This window comes from Accipiter gentilis, chromosome 8, assembly GCF_929443795.1.
Source record: "Accipiter gentilis chromosome 8, bAccGen1.1, whole genome shotgun sequence".
In the NCBI taxonomy this organism is placed as follows: Eukaryota; Metazoa; Chordata; class Aves; order Accipitriformes; family Accipitridae; genus Astur; species Astur gentilis.
The window spans coordinates 8,365,072-8,386,927 of record NC_064887.1 but is presented as its reverse complement, the minus strand read 5'-3'; the positions used below and the strand labels follow the sequence as shown (position 1 = coordinate 8,386,927).

The following is a 21,856-nucleotide window of genomic DNA, read 5'->3' as shown; positions in this document are numbered from 1 at the left end:
GCAGCAGTTGCTGTGCTCCAGTAGTAGATGAGAATTAACACAATCCTTCAGAACAGGAAAAAACCCCCGAACTTATGTACTGTAGTGTTCACCATTTACAAAGTGAACATAATTCTGGCATTTGGTTTGATTGCATTTGAAGGCGATATTCAGTAGTGCCCTTCAAACTGGCTGTATAGGGAATCTCTGTAAGAAGCAGTGCAGTTTTCTACATTTGACTTCCTTGAAAGCAAAAGACTTGATATTTGCTGAAATAAGAAAAATATTTATGCAGCAGAGTACTCTGCTAGAGTGCTTTTGTCTGAAAAATAATACCGAATTAACATTAGTTATTTTAGGAAGTGACTTGTAGATTGGCCTTACTGTATTTTAGTAGGTACAGGACATTTGTATGATGGGAGTTATTTCTTTGTGTTGAGTGCATGATCAAAATGCAGTGAGGAAAGAGTGGTAAGATAGAGTAGTACAACTAGAGCTGAAAGTCAAGTGCCCAGAAAAGCAGAAGTCTCAAATAATGTGGTTTTGGAGGGGGGGGGGGGCGGGGGGGGGAGATTCTTTTTGTGAATCAGATAGAATACAGAGCATGCTTCAATTTTTGGTTATAAACTTTGTCTGGTACCTCCAATTGCATGCAGAGAATAGAATACTAGAAAACATGAAAAAACAAACATGTTTCAGAGGTTTCTAAACAAAATCTAGAATTATTTTTTAAAAGACTGAATGTCTTTGTCATTAAATGTCATTAAAGACCTTTGATAAGTTGATCTTAATTGGGTAGCCTAGTTATTTTATTCTTACAGCTTCTTATTTCCTGAAGTGTATTTTGTTCTTGAGCAACCTAATTTCAGTGTTGCATATCCTATTCTAAGGGCTGCAGATTTAAGACAATCCCCAAATATTGATTATCTAAATGAGCATTTGCATTAAGTATCTGAACTAAATTCATTAGTGCTGTGGGGGAGGGAACACAGGAACAGTAGTGAGTGTCTTTTAGTGCTGGATTTCTAAAATGTGTTCGGTATGGTTTGATGTCTATTCTAAATGCTGAGGAAAACGGTCAAATTTGCATCCATCATTTTCTTTATCGTCTCTCTGCAGTCGTCTGGTGCATACTCTGCGCCAGCGAACAAAAGAATTTTGATTTCTTGATTATTGGAAAAAAGCAATTGAAATGAGTGTTGGGGCAAGTAGGCATGACCCTTGTGCTGTGAAAGAGCTTTCTAATTAACTTCAGCAGTTTCAATCCTGAGCTTGTTCTGAAGTGTATTAAATGCCTTTAATGCATATTTAGTTTATTCTTCACAGCGTTAACTGCTTGGTTTGAGTACATAACACCACCTTCCCATCAAGTCTAGTGAGGAAGGATAAGCGGTATGGCTTTCCCCAACAGCACAAGCACACCCATGTCTACAAAATCATGACTTCCAGTTATAAGGTTATTTATGAGGCTTTTCAGTGTGTCTGCTGACCTCCTAGTCTGAGGCTTTTTTCCATCCTTCATATCATCTGCATTGAAGATAACTGTCTGCCAGGGAACAGACAGGTGATGCAGCTGTGTTGGTGGAGCCCTCTATTTGATGACAGTCCACCCTTGGCCTCCAGTGTTGTCTGTCCTTCTTCCCTCGTTCTGCTCTTCCCTCTAGAAGCACAGACCCCATGCATCAGGACTCGTGCACAGCTTCTTTTGGCCGTAACCCTTTTTCTTTTCTTTCCTTTTAGCCCAAGGAGGACAAGGAGGAAGGGAGGAAAGGAATGAGGGAGTTCCAGGAAAGCTCTGGGAGATTGGCAGCAGTGTCCACTAATGATGCACTACCTTCCAGCTGAGGCAGGGTCTTTTTGGGGCAGCAGTAGACAGCACACCAAGATGTCTGTCAGGGCTCTGAAGCTGACTTTGCCGGCATTCATCCATTCCCTGCTACTCAAGACCTTCTGCCCTTCAGCCATGCCAACGAGTAGCATGGCTGCGCTGTGGCTGTCAACTCTGCCTGTCTCCCCAGGGCTCTTGCTAGACAGCTTGTCCAAGAGCAAAAGTGGCTTGTGTAAAACCAGTCTAAATGGTTTTGAAAGTGGTCAACCTCCTGATCTCTCTTTTCACAAGACTTGTTTTTTACCAATGCTGTATTAGGAGCTGCTTCTTGGTTTTAAGATGGCGTTTAGTAAACTTGTGACGAGGATTATTTGACCTGCCTGCAGTACTTGTTTGTCAGACTTGGTGAGCCAGAAAGTTCTTGTCCCTTCTCTGTTGCAGAGCTGATTCATCATCACTTGACTTCCCAGCATGCAGGTGTTTTTCTCTAATGCCAGAAGAGCCCCACAAGATCATCTTTACCTTGACTTCTGGGAATGGTCAACCTGAGACCTTCAGATCAGTATTGGGATCTGCTGCCCGTGGGAGTGTTTGTCCTCGGCACTCCTATTTTTTTTCCTCTGTTTTCTACTAGCTCAGTTTATGTGCAGTCCCTATACTGATATAACAAAGTACCTCTTGAGACTCCATCCACTTGTACCCCATCCTTCATATCTTCTTTGCTTTTGGGGTTATTCTAACTGTGACTTTAGCAAGGACCCATTTACATGATCAAGCCAGCCTGTTTTCTGTCTGTTTGTCATGTGAGATTGCCATCTGTAGAGGGCAAAGTTCCTTTGGGAATATCTACTGCATGGAGGTCTTGCCTGGCCTTAAATCCTTTCCTTCTCCTTTGCTTCCAGAAAACTTCAAAGGTTTGATCCCAATACTTTGAAACTTAGGGTATCATCTTAATTTTACTTACGGTTAAGAGGCATTAATTTCTGGTTACGTTATGTTGTTACACCCAAAAAGAAATGGAAAGAGGGATTCACCACTGTTTCCTACACCTGCACATCCTTAATGCTGTGCACCATCTATTCTTTTCTCCTGCTTAACGGATAGTTTCTCTTGCTGCCTGAACTGGGAGTCCCAACAACCTTTGTATGCAGCTCACTGGCAATTGCGTGCTTATAGTCGGCACTGGTAACCAACCTTCTCAGTAATGTGTCAGCTATTGGCAGTTGCTCTGATGCTTAGCCTTTGCCAACAGACAAGCATACATCTTCAGATTTCAAAAGCATCCTACTTCATGTCCTATGCTTGGTTCCAGCAGCAGTCATTGATAGGGTACTGCAGCCTCTGACTTCTTAAACCATTTGTGGTACAGCCTGGGTCTTGTTCAGGCCCTTTTGCATCTCCGCATGCCTGTTTAGACAGGTTTTGCCCAGGTGCCATGTTTCCCATTTCTCTGATGCCACGGTCCCTGTCATCCCTGTGAGATTTTGATTCTAAAAAGAGTAGAGAAAGAGGGGAAGAAAGCATCATGTCACTGAAGTCCAAGTCCATTTCTTTGACTTTCCTCACCGTCTCTGCTTTGGCTGACTCACTGCCGGGGTTTGTTGGACATAACTGCTGTTCTCCATTCTTCCTGGGCATGATCTGTCACTGATTTTGCAGATGTTCCTACTTGTCCCTGCTAGGAATTTCAGTGCAAGTTACTGACTTGCAGGTGCTGCTGGAGACAGGATATTGGGCTAGGCAGACCTCTGCTCTGACCCAGTACTGCTGTTCTTATGACTCTCACAGCATCTGTTTAATCAGTGTAATACATCAGCTTGGGGGGGGGCAGGGGGAGGGGACTGAATGTTTTTATTACTTTTATTCACAAGAGCCCAGACTGGGAGGTTTTTTTCAGTTAGATGGTTTTTAAGGGGTGTTGCAAAAGCAGATGGACAAAAAGCTGCGTCATACTCACCTGCAAGCAAACAAATGGCAGCATTGCCAGTATGATTAATTGTTGCTGTACTAGAGGGGCTGCTGTGTCTGTGGTAGAAGGTCTAATGTGCCTGCTGCCTTATACAGACAATTGTTTGTGCTCACGCAGATTTTAAAGCACCTTAAACTAGATATCAACAGGCTTCCCCTTGCTGCAGCGTTCTAGGACCCACAAAATGAGGCCGCCTTCCTCTTCCTTAGGATACTGTTGGTTAGATGTGGGGGGTGTTTTGATTTTCCCTGTTGTGAGGATGGTAGGTAGGGCATGAGAAGATAGGACATGTAACAAGGAAGAAGTATTCTTCAGCAGTTCCTTTTTTAGACTCCTCTGTTCTATGTGCTGTATCTGTGTCATTTCTATTTACCAATGCATCTCTTTCTCCTATTTCTCTACTTTTTTAAAAATACCTTCCTGCTCTGGAAGCCACTTTGTCTTAAACCAAAAAAACCCAACCCCAAACATGAACAGCTTGGGAGCTTGACTGCTAACATTTTTTTTCCCCTTATGCTTTCCCCTACACTGTAATAGCTACTTTGCTACCTTGATTTTGTCTATTGGTAGCATTGTGGTACTTATTTGCTCCAGCTTAGGTATGTTTAGGTACTTTGCCAAACTGGAAACAAAAGGAGAAATATGTATGTTTTCCCTCTCTGTTTACCACCTACATGTTTAATATTGTGAAAAGCCTTTTTTACAAGAGTCATGCATCATAAAACCTGCCCTGTTTTCAGTGGTGGACAGCCAGCAAGAATGGCTTCTAGTCACGACATCCACACCATGCATCCAGTGCCATACATGTGCATAGTGTCATAGGAGAAGGTGCTGCCTGATACAGGTGAAATTTGTCACCTTTAAAAGGAAAAGATTTGCTTTTCAGTCTGGAGAAAATTCGAGGAGCATATTCATGCTGATACTTTTCCCAACAAAATTAGCAAGACATTTAAGGGATAGAACTAAGTACTTGCACAACAACAAAGTCATAATATTTTCTACTTTAAGCAGTTTTCCTTTTCATTACCTCTATTACCTGCAAGTACCTAAAAGGAATTTTATAAACATTTGAAACATACTTAAATTCCTGCTCTTGTTTTAAAGTTCTTGAAAGTTTGCTGTTAAAGCTGAAGCAAATTTAAGTAGGCTCACTGCAGTCTAAGTATTGATGGATAGCAAAATTTTTATAGGTAGCACATTTTGGAATATGATAAAGTGGCTTTACTTTTCTCAGCATCTTTCCAGATGCTGTGTAAAGTAATCTACGGAAATCTAACTATTACAGATTAACCTTCTTAGCTGTCAGGTTGCAGCTTTTATTTATGTTTTCGCTGATCAGATTAAAAATGCTGCAGACACAGGTTGTGTTGTTAATATTAAATTTTGTATTCCGGTCTGTAATAAATTACTTTCCTCTGTGCACTGGAAAAACTGGTTAGTAGAGCTCAAAGGGAGTTTAATTAGTAGGCTGTTTGAGACAGAATAGGTATTCCGAGTCATTGTTCAGAATTACTGTGAAATTTCTTAGTGTTGTGGTGGCTTTTGTTTTTTGTTGTTTGACAGAGGCTGAGGTACAGAACCTTAAATGTTGCTGAATTAAATCATTTTATGACAAAATTACCAGGGCTTTTCGAATTTGCATTCAACCAGGTTTCAGATATTGCTGCTGCAGTATATTGTTATGTCCTACTTAATATTCTTGTTTTGCAAAACAAACTCTTGTTTTTCTCCAGTTTTATGTGCCTCTGCTGTTTCCTTTAGACTGGAAGTGTTACTGCCACTGTTTCTACATAAAATGCTTCCAGGCTTGATGATGTACTGGGTTTTCATATCTTAGCTGTGCCTTGCCTTTCCCGGTTCCTCTGCTTGCATAGTTCTTCTGAGTGAGAGAGCATGTTCTTGGCCTCTTAACAAAAATATCTGTCCTGTAAACCAAGTTGCATGTTACTTATATTAAGCCACAGCTGACTTTTCACTCTGCCCATGCAGTTCTTTGACCCATCACGAAGGTGGGAACCTTGGTCAGTGCTCAGGCTCTATTGTGGTTCTGTTCTTCTGCCTTTCTTTTCCCCATCACTCCACCACTCACTCATCATCTCCTAGAACAGTGGGTTTTCTCATAAGCTTTGACTCTGGGTGCCTGGCATCGCGCTTTTGTGCAAAGGTTTGGTGCTGTGCTCTGTAATCTGAACTTAGTGTCCCTCAGATTGAAGCCCGACCAGTGAAAAATCACTCCGTTTCTTTTGGTTTGCTTTCAGTTTCTGCTCCGTTGTTCAGTATTAATTTCTTTAGTTGCCTTCCACTTCCGTCTAAATTTCAGAAATACCAGTGCTTGGGATGGGATGCAGAAAGGGAAGATAAGTCTGCTGTAATGAGGCATCTACCTTTTCCATGACTTACTGGTTCCCATTGTTGGAGTGCCTGTTCTCCTTGGTTTCAGACCATGTAATTTTTTTTACCCTCTTCTTAATTTCATCTTCTCTTATAGATAACAGTGTTAAGTAGCACACTTAATATTTCATTTCCAGTTGTAGTCTTTACATACTTGAAGTATCTGTAGGCTTTTGCATCTCCTTTTAGTCACAATTTAACCAAAGGTTACCATATTTTAATGTTTTAACACTGGACCCTTCTAATCTTGCATCTTAAGTCGCTGTCAAGCCTGAAGTCATTCTTGATTAAAAACCTGGTCATTGCTGAAAATTTGCCTTCAGTTTGTTGCTTTGCTTAGCTCCAGTACATACATTTCCTGTTATAGCTGAGTGCAGTCTTTACCATTCTTTATGTACTGCTGGTCCAGCAATGCTGTATCCCCTCTCCATGATGTGACATCACCTATTTGGGATGTGAAAGGCTCCCTACGACATATTGCGTGCTTTATGTATTGCAGTGACTTCTTCAATTCCTCTTGCCGACTTCTTTCCATGCTGCTGCTTACCATTTTTTATGTGCTGGTATGTCTTTCATTTTTTTCTGGGTCTATTTGTTTTCACTTTTTCTTACTGAGTATTGTTTTAACTCAGCCTGTTTGTTTCTAACGTCTGCATTCTTGTGTTTATTTCGTCTCTTCTTCAGCATTGAATTTACTGTTCAGGATAGACAAGTCATGGCTGTTTCTTGTCCATTCATGCCTGTCCTCAGAACACTGGATTTTTATAGTACAGTCCCTGTTCTGTTCTGGGACAAAGCGGGGAGGAGTGCAGCCTTGCTCTTCTCAGAACAGCTGCTAATTCAGAGGCTGTGTGCTCCTTGAAGGAAGGGGGAGGAGAAGATGAAAAGAAGGGAAGCAAGAGATGTCAACTGGAGGGGGCTGGGGGGAATCCAAATATTTGTTCAGAAATGGAACTCAATTGTCTTGCGTATGTCAGGAGCAGTAGCTTCTGAAAATGTACTTAATCAGTTGCTTGCAGTAGTATGAACGTGCTAATGCTTAAAATACAGTTTTACATTTAAAGAAACTTGATAAAAGCAGGAAAACAAAAAAGGAGGATAATATGTTCTGCAGCATGAAATGTGTGTGGTGTTTACAAGATATCTCCAGCCCAGCACAACTCAGTGGTCGAATAATAAGGTTAATGTTTTAGGGTGGGGGAGATGCAGATTTTGATCCCTGTTCTAGTGACGCAGTTACTCTGTCCAAGTTCACCCTGGAAATCTTGATGCCTTTCAGTTTCTTTTCTCCAAAATAGGAATAAAAGTGCTTTTCTCAGTGGTGTTTGTGAGGAAAGGTGCGTTACAGAGATAAAATGCTTCCATGCTACGGTAATGGGAAGCGCAGAAGACTCCAGCCAAGTCAGCAGCATCTGTCTCAAACTGCCACTTAAGCTTTGCATGCAGATTATCCCACTTCCTCAGCTACAGTAATTACACAGCTGACTTTGTTAAAACTCTGTGTAGTATGCAGGTAAGAGCAAAGTCTTGTTTCAGGTGAGATACAGAACATCTGAAATGCTAGAAGCTGTTAAGAGACTGTAAGGCACTATTTGCAAGAGTAGGCATGTTTTATATAGCTGGTATGGTCAAGTTTAAAATAGTGTAATTGCATGTGTTTGAAAGTCCTCTTCAGATTTCTGTGGGAGTAGGATTTTCAGAAGGATCTAGTAGTGCTGGGTAGCAGCAGGCTTTCTCAAAGCATGCTCCATCTTGTTCTGTTTTCTGGGTGGATGTGGTGGGGCTATTCCAGAGTGAGAATCACTACTGTGTCTAATTTTGAGGGATAGCAGCTACTGTCAATTGGTATTTAATTTACATGAGAACTGCTAGTGCTTCCGCATCTCTGAAAATCAAGACACTAAATTATAATGTCTTGCATTAAGGGATTTGTCAGAACTACAGAGGAAGGCAAAACTTGTGTCATCTCCTCTGACACTGCCTGGTGAAGTCAAGCTTTCTAACTCAGCAAGGTGCCGGTTGAATGATGTTGCTTTCCATTGCGGGGAGCTTGCAGTTGGTTTTGGGGGGTCTTGCTTTGAGGGGACTGTGTTCAGGTCCTGGTGGTTCTCTTCCAGTCAGAGATGTGGAGGTCCAGGGGTCCCAGTTACCTCACTAGCACTAATCATCTCATTGCTTTAGCTACAATTTTACGTTTTGTTTCACATTTTGGGCAACACTTTTTTTTATTCCCCTTTTATTTTTCTAGGCTTGTTGTCATGGTATCTGGCATTTCCCATTCAGATATTAAAATTGAGTGAGTGGTGTCTGTATGTCTGGTTCATTTTCCCTCTCTTACCCTCTCCCGAGGGAGAGTTTTACGTGGGATGTAGCACACTGTTTGCCAGGGCTTCCTTTGGGCAATTTTTTTTTTTTTTAATCATGTAGCAGCATCTCTGTTGGAGAAGGCCTGGTGCAAAGAAGCCCCTTCCCTTTGGACTGAAGTTTATTAAATCCTATGTGTGTAGAGCTCCCATGGGAGCTCATCGTGTAACTCGTGACTCCCCCAAAGTCCCCCAAAAAGGCCTGTCTCCTGCACAAATGAGCTTTTATCCGAGTCTCTCTGGCATTGTGAGAATTTAAGGCAGTGATAGGAGTTTTCTCCCTGCAGGTTTCCTATGGGGAGGGCCCAGTCTTTGCTATTTGGGGATCAGGGCTCTGATGCCTTAGGGGAAGAGTTTGCTTGAGGAATCTTGTCTTATCTGAGCAGGTTTGTGTCAGCATGTATGCCTTTACAGGTGCTCTAGCAAGAGCTAGGTGTCCGCCTGTGGAACACACAGGGATTTTCCCTGAGGTTTGGGGTTAGATTTGCTTATTTATTAGTTATGAAGCTACAAACATGTTTTTTAGGAGGGTATCTGTTATAAGGGTATCGCAGTGCAAGTCTGGAACCTGGTTTTCCTCTCCAGTAGCATCTTAACAAGGATCTATTGACACTCAAATTTTGCTGATGGTTGTTTTTAACCAAGGATAAGTTGTGCTTCCTAATTGTAGGTGTACTGTAGCAGCAAAGCCTATCTGGGGCTCGAGACTGGATTGCATTTCAATACAGCTGACTTTTCCCAGTCTAGAAGGAGGATCTTCTTAAAAGAGCTAACAAGGGCACCTGAAATATAGTCATTTGATAGAAGATTCCCAAACAAAAGTTGTACCCAGTCACCTTCCTGCAAAAGGCAAAACCCAAGCTATTTACTACTCATACTTCTCTCATTTTTGCTTTGAGAAAGACTACATGTTTTCCCCTAAACTCTTGCAAAAGTAATAGTTATATTGAAATAGGAAGATGATGCTTTCTTGCTATTCATGGACAACATGTATTAAATCCTAGTCTGTAAAAATTATAAGGAGTCTGTATTCTAAATAAGCTATAGACTAAATGGATGCTGTGATAAAGAGCTGCATTAAGCACTGAACAAGTTACCTTCGAAGTTGTATTACAGTTAATTGTCCCAGTGACAGCCTTAGCTTAATTGTTTGGTCCTAGGAGCACTGTGTGCAGAAGCTGCTTCGCTCCTGGTTTGCTTCTCCTGTGACTGCAGTGTGCACCACTGGGGTGACAGCAGGTGCTTCTCCTCCGTAAAGGATGGAGGATGAATGAGACTGATGTTACTGATATAAAAAAGCTTCAGACAAGGAGCAGGGTTTGAACTGGTCTCATGATCAGATCTCACTTTCCCTTGATCTGAATCTTCTCTCTATAGCTTACTTCCTTTTTTAGGTAAACAGCTCTATTTGTTGGTAACTGTCATAAAATAAAAAAAAAAAAAAATGAAGCACGCAATTCACTTGACCCTCTTTGTACATTTTGAATGTTTCTTCTCAAGGGTATTTATGTAACCTCCGAAAGCCCCTACTTCATACAGCTTTTCATACAAGTTGCAGTCATTCTTTGTCCTTCCAGGAGTATCTTTACAACATTTCTGAAATGGTTTGGAGGCTGACAGGATTGTGCTCTGAAATGGGACTACCAGCTGGAGCAGGGCTTGCCTTGAATGTCAATAAGTCTCTTCTGTTATTGTTATTTGGAAGATGGAAAGCATGACCAGTCTTTCTCTTGCCCCTGTCTCTCTTGCTGCTTTCCTTGCCAGCCATCCATAGGTGGCATTTATTAGGAATATCCCCAGTTTGAGAATCATCGGGGAAGGCTGAAGAGCATGTGCAGGTCTGCTTGGAAGAGCCACAGGTGGACAGCAAGTTGACCTCAGCCACTTCGACAGAGAGATCACCCTGGCACCAGTTTCTTCCCTAAATGCTCACTGAGGTTGGAACAGGCAAAAACTGGAGCCGGGAGAATTCATGGCGAGCATTATTTTATCTTTTGGTCCCAAACCTGGAGTGACTGAAGGCTGTTACCGTCTGACGGCTTCTGCTTGGCTAATACAAGATGAGCTGTCAGACATGGCCTACTTCTGAAGGAAGGGATTGTGTCAGAGAAAAGCATCGGCGCTCGGTGGTGTTCGTGTTATGGCTGTCAGGCAGACAGCTTTAATTAGGTTTTACATTTGGGCAGGGGACAACAAAACCACGATTTAAGGCAGTGTGCATTGTTGCTGTCCCATTACGTGCTTGTTTTCATGAGTGACTGTTCATAGTGGGGACCATAGTCCTTTAACGTGGCTTTGCATTCCAGAGTAACTTATTTTCAAGAAAAAAGGGTGTTTTTAAAACTTCTTTAACTTATCTGGTCACAGGTGAGCAATTCAAAGTTGTACTCTTCTCTGCGTTGCTTTTAGAATAGTCTCCAGCAATAGGAAGGCTTCAGACTTGTCAGAGAAAGTAGTTTCCTTCTACTTTCCTTGTGGGAATGATTGCAGTAGGAGCTGTATGGAGAACAAGCAGCAGGAACAGTGTATTAGTAGAGCTTCAGAGTAGAAGAGGTTATTGAGCACTTAACGCATCTTGCCAAAACCTTCCCTGGTTTAATTCCTGCTTGAGCTAGAGCATAGCTTTCAGGGAAAAAAACTGAACTTTCAGAATTCCCAGTGGTAGAAGAGCTGACAAAATGCTTGGTAGGTAGTTAAAATAATCTGTTGCCTTCAGTGTCAAAATCAGAACAAGCCTTCCCCAGGAAAACAGCTTTTGCTTTTGTTTCTAGTCTGGTTTCTCTTACTTCAACTGTCAAGCAATGGGACTGGAAATACATAACTCCATGTTTTATCGGCTGGACAGACATTATTAAAAAAGAATAAAAATCAATCTGTACTTCAGATGAGTACTAATGTAGTACTGTTAAGGTTCAACTTAACGTTTTTTTGATCAGGTAGACAGATTGCCCTCCATCTTTCAACTTGAAAGAGTTTTTCTATCCTATAGTCTGTTCTCATGGCACCATTGCCAAGGCACTGGTATCTTCCTTGAAGCACGTACACCAGGACTGGGCATGGCACTTCGGCAGCGAAGCACACAGACAGATCAGAAGGAGCGATTTATTTTTTTCGTCTTTTTTTTTTCTTTTTCCTTCGCTTTTTGAGTGTGTGGCTTTTATGCCAAGAAGAATTGTTTTAACCCTGTTGGCAGCATTTTAAACCTGAGATGTGGTTGATTATCTGTCATGCTGTATCAGAGTCCTTCATTTCCCATTTGGATACTATGCCAAAGTTAACTTGGTTTGTCGGGATGTAATCTTGGGTTTGTGCTATTTAAATGTACGTATTTGTAGTTTATTGAGGAGTTTAAATTGCTTTGCACCTTCGCTCTGTCCTCTTTGTTCTTACCCTCTCATACCATCTTTCTGCAGTTGATCTTCAGGAGCAAGGAGTTTGGCTTTTTCCACTCATCGATGGAAATAAACAGTGTAGGGCCAAGATCTGCTTCCTGAGAGAGACCTGTAGGAAAACATCTTTCTGGTGATTTCCTATTCACAATTCCCAGTTAGAGATCTGTTGGCTGATTATTTTTTTTATTCCATTTAATGTGTGCCATGTTAATTTTGTTTTAGTCAATTAATAAGCAGTACCAAATCAAGTGCTTTATAGAAGACCAAGTATATCAATGCTATTAAATCGACATTCTTAAAATTTATAAGTCAAACTTGTAATCTCATCAAGAAGGATGTCAGTTTAGTTTGACAGAAGCTATTTTCCGTAGACCTAATTTGATTGACATTGATTTTATTACCCCTCTCTAATTCTTTATTATCAGAGTCCAGTATCAAATATTCTGTAATTTTGCCTTGCTCAGCATTAGACTGATGGACCCGTAACTGCTTGGGTCATCCAGTCCTCCTTTTTTGAATTTCAGTGCAAAATTGTCTTTCCTCCAGGCTCCTGGAATTTGTTCTAGTGCTGTAAAAATTGCTGAAAATCACAAGAGCGCCATTTGCCCCTTTTTTTGGAGTCTATGCTGTGCAAGTAATCCAGATAATTCCATTTAAATGTGTAATTTTAGGAGCTCCTGTTTAACATCCACCTGGGTTGCTAGTTAGTACTTCATATAACTTCTTCAGGTGTACATAACACATCTGTTCTCTCTGTACTGTTACTATTGCTATCTGCTAATGAGTCAGCATGAGTGTTAGGGGATTTTTTTTCTGTAATCTAAAAAAAAAAAAAAAAGCTTTTGTTATTCCGACCTTTATTAGCCAGAGATTTCTTTCTTTGTTTCCTATGATTTTTCTTTTCTAACTTACTTTGGTTTCTATCTGTTTTCCCTTTATCTCTTAATTTAAATATGAAATTGGCCGAAGCAGACTGGCTTACAAAGGAAGTAAAAGCAGGTACAGTTCTCTAACTGGCACTATTTCATAATTGCAGGTTTTGGGGTCTATGGATAAATGTTATAAACAGGGTATACTGATTTTTTTTTCCATATTCCTTCTCATGGTTTGTTTTAATCTTGGTGATTTTCAGCTCTGTGAAACGGAGCCTTCTAAAACATGAAATACGTACATTACCAGCTTGGGCTGGCTTTGCATGTGGGTTTTGGTTGTTTTTTGGGGTTTTTTAAGACTGTCAAGTCCTTGATAACTTTTAACCCTGTTACTGCTCACTTTTAGACCTATTCTTTACCAGATCATAGGAGGTCCTCTACACGTTTTCTGCAAGCTAGATAAAACATTCAGAAAGAGTAATGGTAATAGCAATATAACAAGGTGTTTGTTTAGGATCATCTAGAATTATCTCTTGCCTGCCCTACTGAATCGCAGCATGCGATGAACTATTGGATTCCAAATCACAGAAAATATTTACTATTTACGGTGCTGTTCCTGGGAAGTGTAGCATGGGAATGAACTTCAGTGTCTGTGTGGGATCCTGCTGAGAGGTCCAGCTGCTTGATTCGTGCTGCCAGATTGCGTCCAAAGAAATGTTACCCTTTTCGAGTACATGCAATAAGAGTACATGATGGAAAAAAAACCCGAGAGTTCATATACTGCTTCACCATATTCTGTTACAAATCCTTCTCTTCTTTTTCTACCAGTAACAATTTTTAGTTCTTTCATATCTAGAGTCTGTGTTTTGTCTGACATAAGGTTTATTGCTCTTGAGAGTAATTTGAAAATAATATTTTTAGCTGGATATATAACTTTTTTGGATTCTTAGCTATAAATGTTTAGCACACTAAAACTTTATGATGTCTGCCAGCAGTTGTAAAGCTTTTCACAAATTATTTTTTTCTGGGTTTATTTTCTTTCAGGTTTTTGAGATATTTGGAGCGGGGGGCCAGGGGGGTGGTGTCTGTTTTCATTAAATGATGGTGTTTAGGGAAGATGCTTGAAAATAGAAAATAAACGAAACCAAATATACCCCTGAAGTGGCAAGTTCTTAACTGAAAGATTTTCTCCCTTCAGCTTCACTGGTACAAAGTGAGGTGTATGGCAGAAAGCAGCAATGTGAATTTGCTGGTTGAAATAACTGTACCAAGATTTCAGTGGGTGCAAAGGGTGTGGGGTTTGATGTTTTTTAAGATAAGAGGGGCTTTTTCTTGAATTAACAGACATTCAGTACCTGGAATGCTGAGTAGACCCACCCTTTTTTGTGAGAATATAATACAGCCAGTATAGCAATTAATGTATTTGATATGAAATCATAACTAATAGCTTATGAGTAACAGGCCTTAAATTCTATTACAAGTTTTAAATATTTCATGATGTTCAGGAGTACATACTAACAAGAAATCATGTTTCTGTGTACGTATTATTCTAAGCAAAATTGTATGACAGTGTAATTGTTTTCTTTAAGTCAGGTTCTGCAGGCATGCCTGCAGACAGGTTTGTTCGTGTTGGTAATCTTTATCCTTCACCTTGGAGAAAATACTTGTTTATGTTTCCAGTTGATAGTGGGAGTCAGAGATGATGATATCTAAATAACTTGAATAATGTTATTGGAGAACTCCAAGGAAAGGAGTGAATGGTCTATGAAATTTTCATACCGTTCTTTTCTTATATTGCCACTATTTCCCTTCACTTACAGCTTCTGTTGTCTGCGTGTTTGTTCTCCTTGGTCTCTTCCTTGCAGAAGTATTTACAGAAGTGAGAACGTTCCTACGAGAGGTTATTAAAAATTACTGTATATATTGTAGAGGTTGGTCAGTCCATGTGCCTTGACAAGACCAGTGGCTGGACATGGAAACCCATGTTCAGACAGACAGATGGACATAAATCCCAGGGCCTTGCGTCAGCTACTCCTGTTATCTGTGTACCTCTGAAAGTTGATAGATGGTTAATGGGAAAAGTAGGGACACAAACCAGGCTTATCGAAGTCCTGATCCTTGTGTCTCCCTTCCTCTGTAAAGAGATTCATTTCCTAGAGAATGGCTTTTTTCTGCCTCAGACTTTTTAGGATTAAGTATATTAAGGATATGATATGTTTAGAGGCACAAGGATTGGGGCTGTATAAAAATGTCTCATTTAGACAAGAAGGGGAAGGCATGGCATGGCAAGTATCTTTACAGTATTTCTGCTCCAGGCTTTGTGCTCAGTCAGACTTCAGCTCATTCTTGGTTAATGTTGTGTAATATTTTTGTTGAGACTAATTCAGCTCTCCAGGAAGACTGGATATGTTTTTATATATTATTTTTTTTCTGAAGTTAGATTGATTGGATGGATTTGCTCCCTGGATCTACTGTAGGTTAAAACAGCCATTTCTTACTCTTATGCCTGCTTGTGGGCATTTTAGGCGTGAACTGCGGTTTTTCCATGGATTTTTAAGGTCTTCCATCACATAGTTAGCAGCTTTTAGTGCTTTGATCTGATTTTGTAAGACAGAAGCGCTCCCTGTATTTGTGTTAGAGCAAATGCTGTATTTTTGGTGGCGTCTGACTTTGAGAAACACACAGATGCTTTTTTGTAGTCCAGGAGACAAAGAAACAAAGCTTTGTGCTTGGGAGGCAGGATCCGTGCCTCCAGGGTACATCAAGGCACTTGGTGTGCAGCTGCTTTCCCAACCTCCGCTTTCTCCTGGTGAACAGGAGCTGGGTCGCCGTTTGCCGCTCCGGCGGATAGAAGTTTTCTTCCAGAAGTGCTGTCCTTCTCCTCGGGAGGGATTTTCACATGTTTCCTTTCTCGCTGCCCGTGAGCGGGAGCACTTGGATCCCCTGCACATCCGCGCCCGGAGGCAGGTCGTCCTTCGGCGTGCTGCTCTCCAGATACACTGATGGGTGTCTGAGAAGGAGCGTGGTTGAAATACAGGACCACTTGGGCTGGCTCCTTCATGAAATTTGATTATCTGTGTATGTTTCCAAGCGCATGTGCCTTAAAACGATATAATTGCTGTGTTTTCCAAATGTGCAAAATAACTTCAGTAGGAGGCTCGAGAAGGAAGGGGTCTGGAAGTGGCTGTCTGTCGCGTTGCATTAATAGAATTGATGCTGCAAAACTGCTCCTTGGGAATCGGGAAAAGGTGCCTCTCCGGTACAGGCTCTTGCAGCCCATTGCAGACCCACGGCTCCGTCCCTGCGCTGCGTGTGTGGGGACCTGTAGTGCGAACAGCGTGGCCTCTCCAGCTCCATGTTACTTATCCCGGTTATTAGCCAGGTCTCCTCTTCCCACTGCAAATGCAAACACAGATCGCAGTAGTAAAACAGAAGCTGTTCAAATTATTTTGGCTGCTAAAGTGGGCTCCTGCCATCCCATGCGCAGCAGCAGTTGTACTGTTTTGGTTTTGCTGTCATCTCTAATACACGGAGGAAAGCTTTAATGTGGTCTCTTATCCTACTGCAATTTGATCTGTCCTTTCTCTTCCTATTTACTGGCTGCTCACTGAGCAATAAAACAAGATGTAAAGGTGGCTGTCTATTTCTCAGCTGCTTCAAGGTTAGTCTTAAAACAAAGTTTCCTGATTTTTGCATTTTAAACATTTACAAACTTGTTTATAAACAGTAGCAAAATTATCTCTTTTGTGTTTTCTATCGTTTTTAAGAGGTGGCCTCATACTGCAGTGGCAGGTCAGCCAGTTATATTTATTAGGAACTCGGCACAAAACTATTACACAATTCTGCTGCTATCATGCCTCATACATGCTTTTCAGTAAACACGTGGGGAAGGCAGGGTGGGGGGGTTGCTTCTTGGGTTTTTTTAAAGTAGGATCTTCAAAGCAGCAATTGAAAAATTTTATGTTGGCTTCCACTGTATTAAGGAGATAATGAAATGGTGAAGAACAGCATAGAGACCATAGGGGAAAGAAGGGATGAAATGAACAGTGTAAGAAAACTGTGTTCTTCCTCTTGGAAGTTGTTCCTGTGCTCAAAAAAATAAAATACTGATTCCTTTTTTTTTTTTCTTTGTTTCTTGTGTTTCAACAGGGCAGAGTTTAGGGTACGGATTCGTTAACTATATTGATCCAAAGGATGCAGAGAAAGCCATTAACACTTTAAATGGACTCAGACTCCAGACCAAAACCATAAAGGTAAGACATATAAAACACCTTTTGCTCAATTCAGGAAGTGGAGAAAGTTGTTGAAACGGGTTCTGGCATTTTCATCGCTATTTTAATCTCCATTGTTAGGGGCACTTGGCTAACAAGTTCCTCCTTGGAACAATGGGAGGACATGTGGAAGATGAAATCTCTCTTCTCTGAAATTGCTGCTGTTGTTAAAGTGGGGAAAGTAACAGGAAGCTCCTTAAAGCATTGCACTGAGGCTTAAATGTAGAATAAAACAGCCATAGTGACACTGTTGTCCACAAACAGAAGAGAAATATGCAGCAGTGTATTCATAAGTTACATATTATCTTGTATTTTAATGGGAAATACCTTGACATGTAGCTCTCTTAGTGACACTCTTGTTATTATCAGGTGTTGAAAGTATGGTTCTCTCAAGTTAGAATGTCATTCTCAAACAAAACAAAAAAAACGCCACCAAACAACACAACACCCCCCCAAAAAAACCCCAACCAAATAAACAAAAAACCCACAACATCAAAAAAAAAAAAAAAACCAACACATTTTTATCTCGATTTCCACATCCTTAGTTTGATTTATTCTTTTAAAAGCAGGAGGGATTAGAGATCCCACTGAAGTCTCTCATTTCATTGTTGTAATACACCATTAGTTATTCAATGACCTTCTTTAGTGGTCTCACAAGAAAAGCAAGTTTCTATACTGTCACGTTTTTTGCTGCATGGCTGATGAAGCTTTTTTGAAACAGCTTACGGAAGATTTCCACATCCCGAATTCTGACAAATAGAGCTTAAGGAATGTGAATCAAAAAATTGAAGGGGAACAAACAGCAGATCTGATTCAAATTATCTGAAACTGCTTTGATCATATTTGAAGGCTGGCTTTTGATTTGTACCATTTTCTTAATTTTTCTTCTGTACTTAATTTGTATTTTAAAGTAAAAAATGTTAATAGAAAAACAGAATTTTTACTTTTGAAAATATTGGTACAAATGTCGGTGATTTTGTATCCTGGAAAAAAGATACTGTATGGTCAGTACTTCAGTTGTACTTGCTGTTTCTCACTGAAGGCTTTGATTTGGACAAAGTGGTATTCCCTAAGGCAAAAATATTTATTTGTTGGGTTCCTGTGCATCTCTAAGGATTGTTTCAAGCAAGGTTTTTCCTGGTCTGTTTGATTAGCGAACGGCTGAAGTCCTGAGGCGAGGGTTATGAAAGCGGTGGAGTGGCTGCATGGATTACACACAGAAGGCTACTTCTAAATCTCCCTTAGACCAAGCGGGTTCCATCCCATAGATATGTATGTAGGCTATATATCAAAATGCTCACAGTATGGTTTTGTGGAGTTAAATAGACAAACTTAGAGGAATATGTAAGGCAAAGCAGCAAAATCTACCGTCTTATCTACTGCTGCAGGTGGAAATACACACTTGGACTCAGCAGTTTCTGCTTACAGTGAAAAGTTGAGCAGTCAGTTGCTCTCCAAATTGCTTTTAAAGGCACATTATCAGGAAAAAATATAATATTTTGAAATTACTAACTTATCTTCTAGGTACTGTATTAAAAACTCAGTAGAACTTGAGAAATCTAGATCAGTTTTTAATGCCGTGCTTTTGTATTTTGAACATTATTCAGCATTAGCAGAGGTGCTACACTTCTTGTCCGAAGTACCTAAGTTGCTTTGCCTCTTCCTGACTTCTGTGAGCCAGAGCAATGCTATTGTAGTCATAATATTCCAAGGTTACAGGAAATATATAAGCTACAAAAAGGCCTCCAAAAACTCCAGCCCACGCCAATTATTATTTTATGTTTCTCAACATGCAAAATGAAACCATTATGCCTTCCCTTTCATCATGTATAGTAACATTTTTGTTATCCAGGAGCTTCCAATGCTAAAACATCTTTGCAGAATGTTTTCTCTTTAATTTTTTTCAATTCAGTATAGATTTTACAAATACAAGTCATTTATTAGGCTTGGCTTTTTCATGCTTATTAATAGGTAGTAGACTTTTATAGAATATATGACATTTTGTTGGCCTCTGGAAAGCTGTTAAAATTTAATAATAAGCAAAGAGATTGACTTAATCTACATGCACAGGAGCTGCGTCATTTCTTCAGTGATTGGGAAGATGTGTAGTCTTTTTTAAATAAAATTGTGTTCAAGTAAATGTTTATGCAGTTGCCTAAAACCAACTCGAAGGAGCCTTCCATTCAAGTGGCCAAGCTTTGGACATGCGGATATCTAATCAGGAGTTTCCAACCCAGTTTTTAATTGCAGAATAGTGTGCGATTACCTCACCTTACCCCCTTGGTTTTGTGTATTTTTAATTATGTTTTGCTCTTAGAAATCTTAATAAATTAGGTCTGCTTCCCTAGTACTGTGTGATGGGGATGGAGGTTTCCCAATGTTCGCGTGGTGTGGTGAATCGTGGTTTTTACTGCTCCTGGCAGTGCCCACGTTGCTGGAGATGTTCCTGGTTTCCAAAGGGCTGCTGAAGTCTCCTGGCTTGCCTGTTGCCCCCACATGCCCCTTTCCAGCACCTCACTGTGACTGATTATAAGGTTGAAGTATTTTGATTCATAGAATTACTATATTTAATTATCAGAGCTGGTTACTTTAGTCTAGCTAGATGCCCTTTACAATTATTAAAAATGCACTTTTGGTGCCTTAAAAAAGCCTGTCTCAAAAGAACATATAGAAAGGGATTTGGTGGCATGTAGTTCTGTAGGCTAAAAAATATTTAATTAAATACTAGAATAACATTGAGCAGGAAGAGTACTAAGCATTACTTTATTCTTTTTTCTTAATGAGTATGATTGGGTTTTATGCCCCAGAATGAATCTGTAGTGTCCTGTTGATGGATAGGCTGAACTTTGGCCTCTGCCCATGTATGCTGCATAGCTGCAGCCCTGCAGGTAGCATTTCTATGGGTACCTTTTGTTTGGAAGCTGTTTTGATGGAAAGTTGAATAATGTGTGAAAGCCCTTTTACAGGGGCGAATTACTTCTGCCTGCCAAGGTCACCTTGGTCCTGCTGGCTGTGCCCCATCTCCTTGCTCAAACAGTTGTGGGCTCTGCTGTCCCTTGCACAGAGACTGAACGTGAGCTGGCTCTGGGGGGTCATATTTGTACTCATTTTTTGACCCCATAAGGCTTAATTCCTGTTTTAAAAAAAACACACATTTTCTGCACGCGTCCCCAGATCATGTCCTTTTCACTTCTGTAACATTTTTGTGGCAGCTTAATGTTCTCCTCTCCTGATGCCTTGCAAAACAGCCATGCAGTCACAGGAGGAACTGGTTTTATAGCAGGATCAGCAAAACAGCTAGGCACAGTCTGCTCTCAGATGTGCGAACTAAAAGAACTGAAGAAATGTTCTTTTTATTATTTCATTGTTACAATAAATAATCCCTTTTCACTGTAGCAGCTAAAATATTTATGTGCATTTTATTTAAGTCAGTGATGCCCTTTCAAGTCAAAGTCGAGAGGTGACTATTTACAGAATATCTGTTTGGGGAAAGCATTGAAGGAAGTGTTATGCATTTGGTGGTAATAGGTTATACACGTTATGTTCCTCCTCAGCTGATCATAGTGCATATTTTATTTACGCCATTTCGTAGCAGCAGCAGCATCTTGTGAGGGAAAAGGGCTTCACTTTATTTTTACAGCTAAAGCTTGACATAATTCTACAAAACAGCTTAGAATGAGGGAAGACAGAGCATGTGTTGAAATAAATATATATTTCAGAAATTGAATCTATTTTTAGAAATTAAATTTGCCCATCCATAAAAGCATATAAAAGGTCACTGCTGCTGTTGAAGATTGCCTGGCAATTCAGTTGCATCAAGTATCAGAGGGAAAGTAAGATGTGTGATGCATGGGATTGTTTAAACTGTGCTGCTTTGCCCAGAAAAAAGGACGATGTCTGAAAGGATGCAAGGGAAGCATTTTACAATTTACATGGGGATTCAGGTGACCTGGCTTCACGTTGGGGGACGCTGGGACAAGGGAGAAAGAGTTTTGAAAGGAGGTTTGAAATCTAAAAAGAGCTAGTGACCCCCTGAAGTAGAGTCTTGCGTCCTCCTCTCCTTCCTTTTCGCTGTCACCTGAGAAATAGGCTTGTTTCTTCCCTTGCAGGAGCAGGTAGCATGCTGTGATACTGCTGGAGCGAAGGGAGAAGTCTCCAGTGAGGGGAGAAGGAATCTGGGTTCTCTGAGCCCTTGATGCCTTCCAGTTTTTAAATCCATCAAATCTATCAGATGGTAAAATACCGAACAGATAGGATCATTCCTCTGTGATAAGAGGGTTTCTCTAATTATTTTAATTTTCAGCTAAATGAGTAAATAACATGGAATATAGCTGCTGCCATTTTAACACTTCTGGTTTTAGTTCAAAATGTTTATTTCTGCATTACTCTCTTGTTTTGATCAATAGGACTGGATGGTCTTAGTTTAAAATACAGTGAATAGGGCTGTGGGAGAAAGTAGTCCTGTATTTTCTGGAAATAAAGTAGTAACATTACAGCTCAAAGATCTTGCTATTTATCTTGGTTTCTCTGGCATTTTTCAAAATGCCAGATATTTCTACAAAACTCGGGCTCTAAATCTGTCCATGTTAATTCTTGTAATTGTCTGCCAAACTACAAACCATCCTGTCACTGTAGGGGAACCAAATAATAGCAACCTCAGACTTCTCCGTCCTACGAAGTCATTTGTCAAAAAGATTGCCTTCCAGTCCTGCTCGGCGGTGAAGGAGGCGCGGGAAGCGCAAGGCAGGGGAGGAGGAAGGCTGCGGCAGCAAGCGATGGGGAAGAGCGCGG

The 21,856-nt window shown here is 40.5% G+C and overlaps 1 protein-coding gene across 6 annotated transcripts in view; it reads left to right on the top strand.

The window, feature by feature from the left end:
* ELAVL4 (ELAV like RNA binding protein 4) overlaps positions 1 to 21,856 on the top strand; it is a 67,117-nt gene that overhangs the window by 29,484 nt on the left and 15,777 nt on the right. For all 6 annotated transcript variants that reach the window (XM_049808734.1, XM_049808733.1, XM_049808738.1 and 3 more), the window contains exon 3: positions 16,944 to 17,047. In XM_049808734.1, the coding sequence (XP_049664691.1) occupies positions 16,944 to 17,047 (104 nt within the window). The remainder of the gene's footprint in view (positions 1 to 16,943; positions 17,048 to 21,856) is intronic.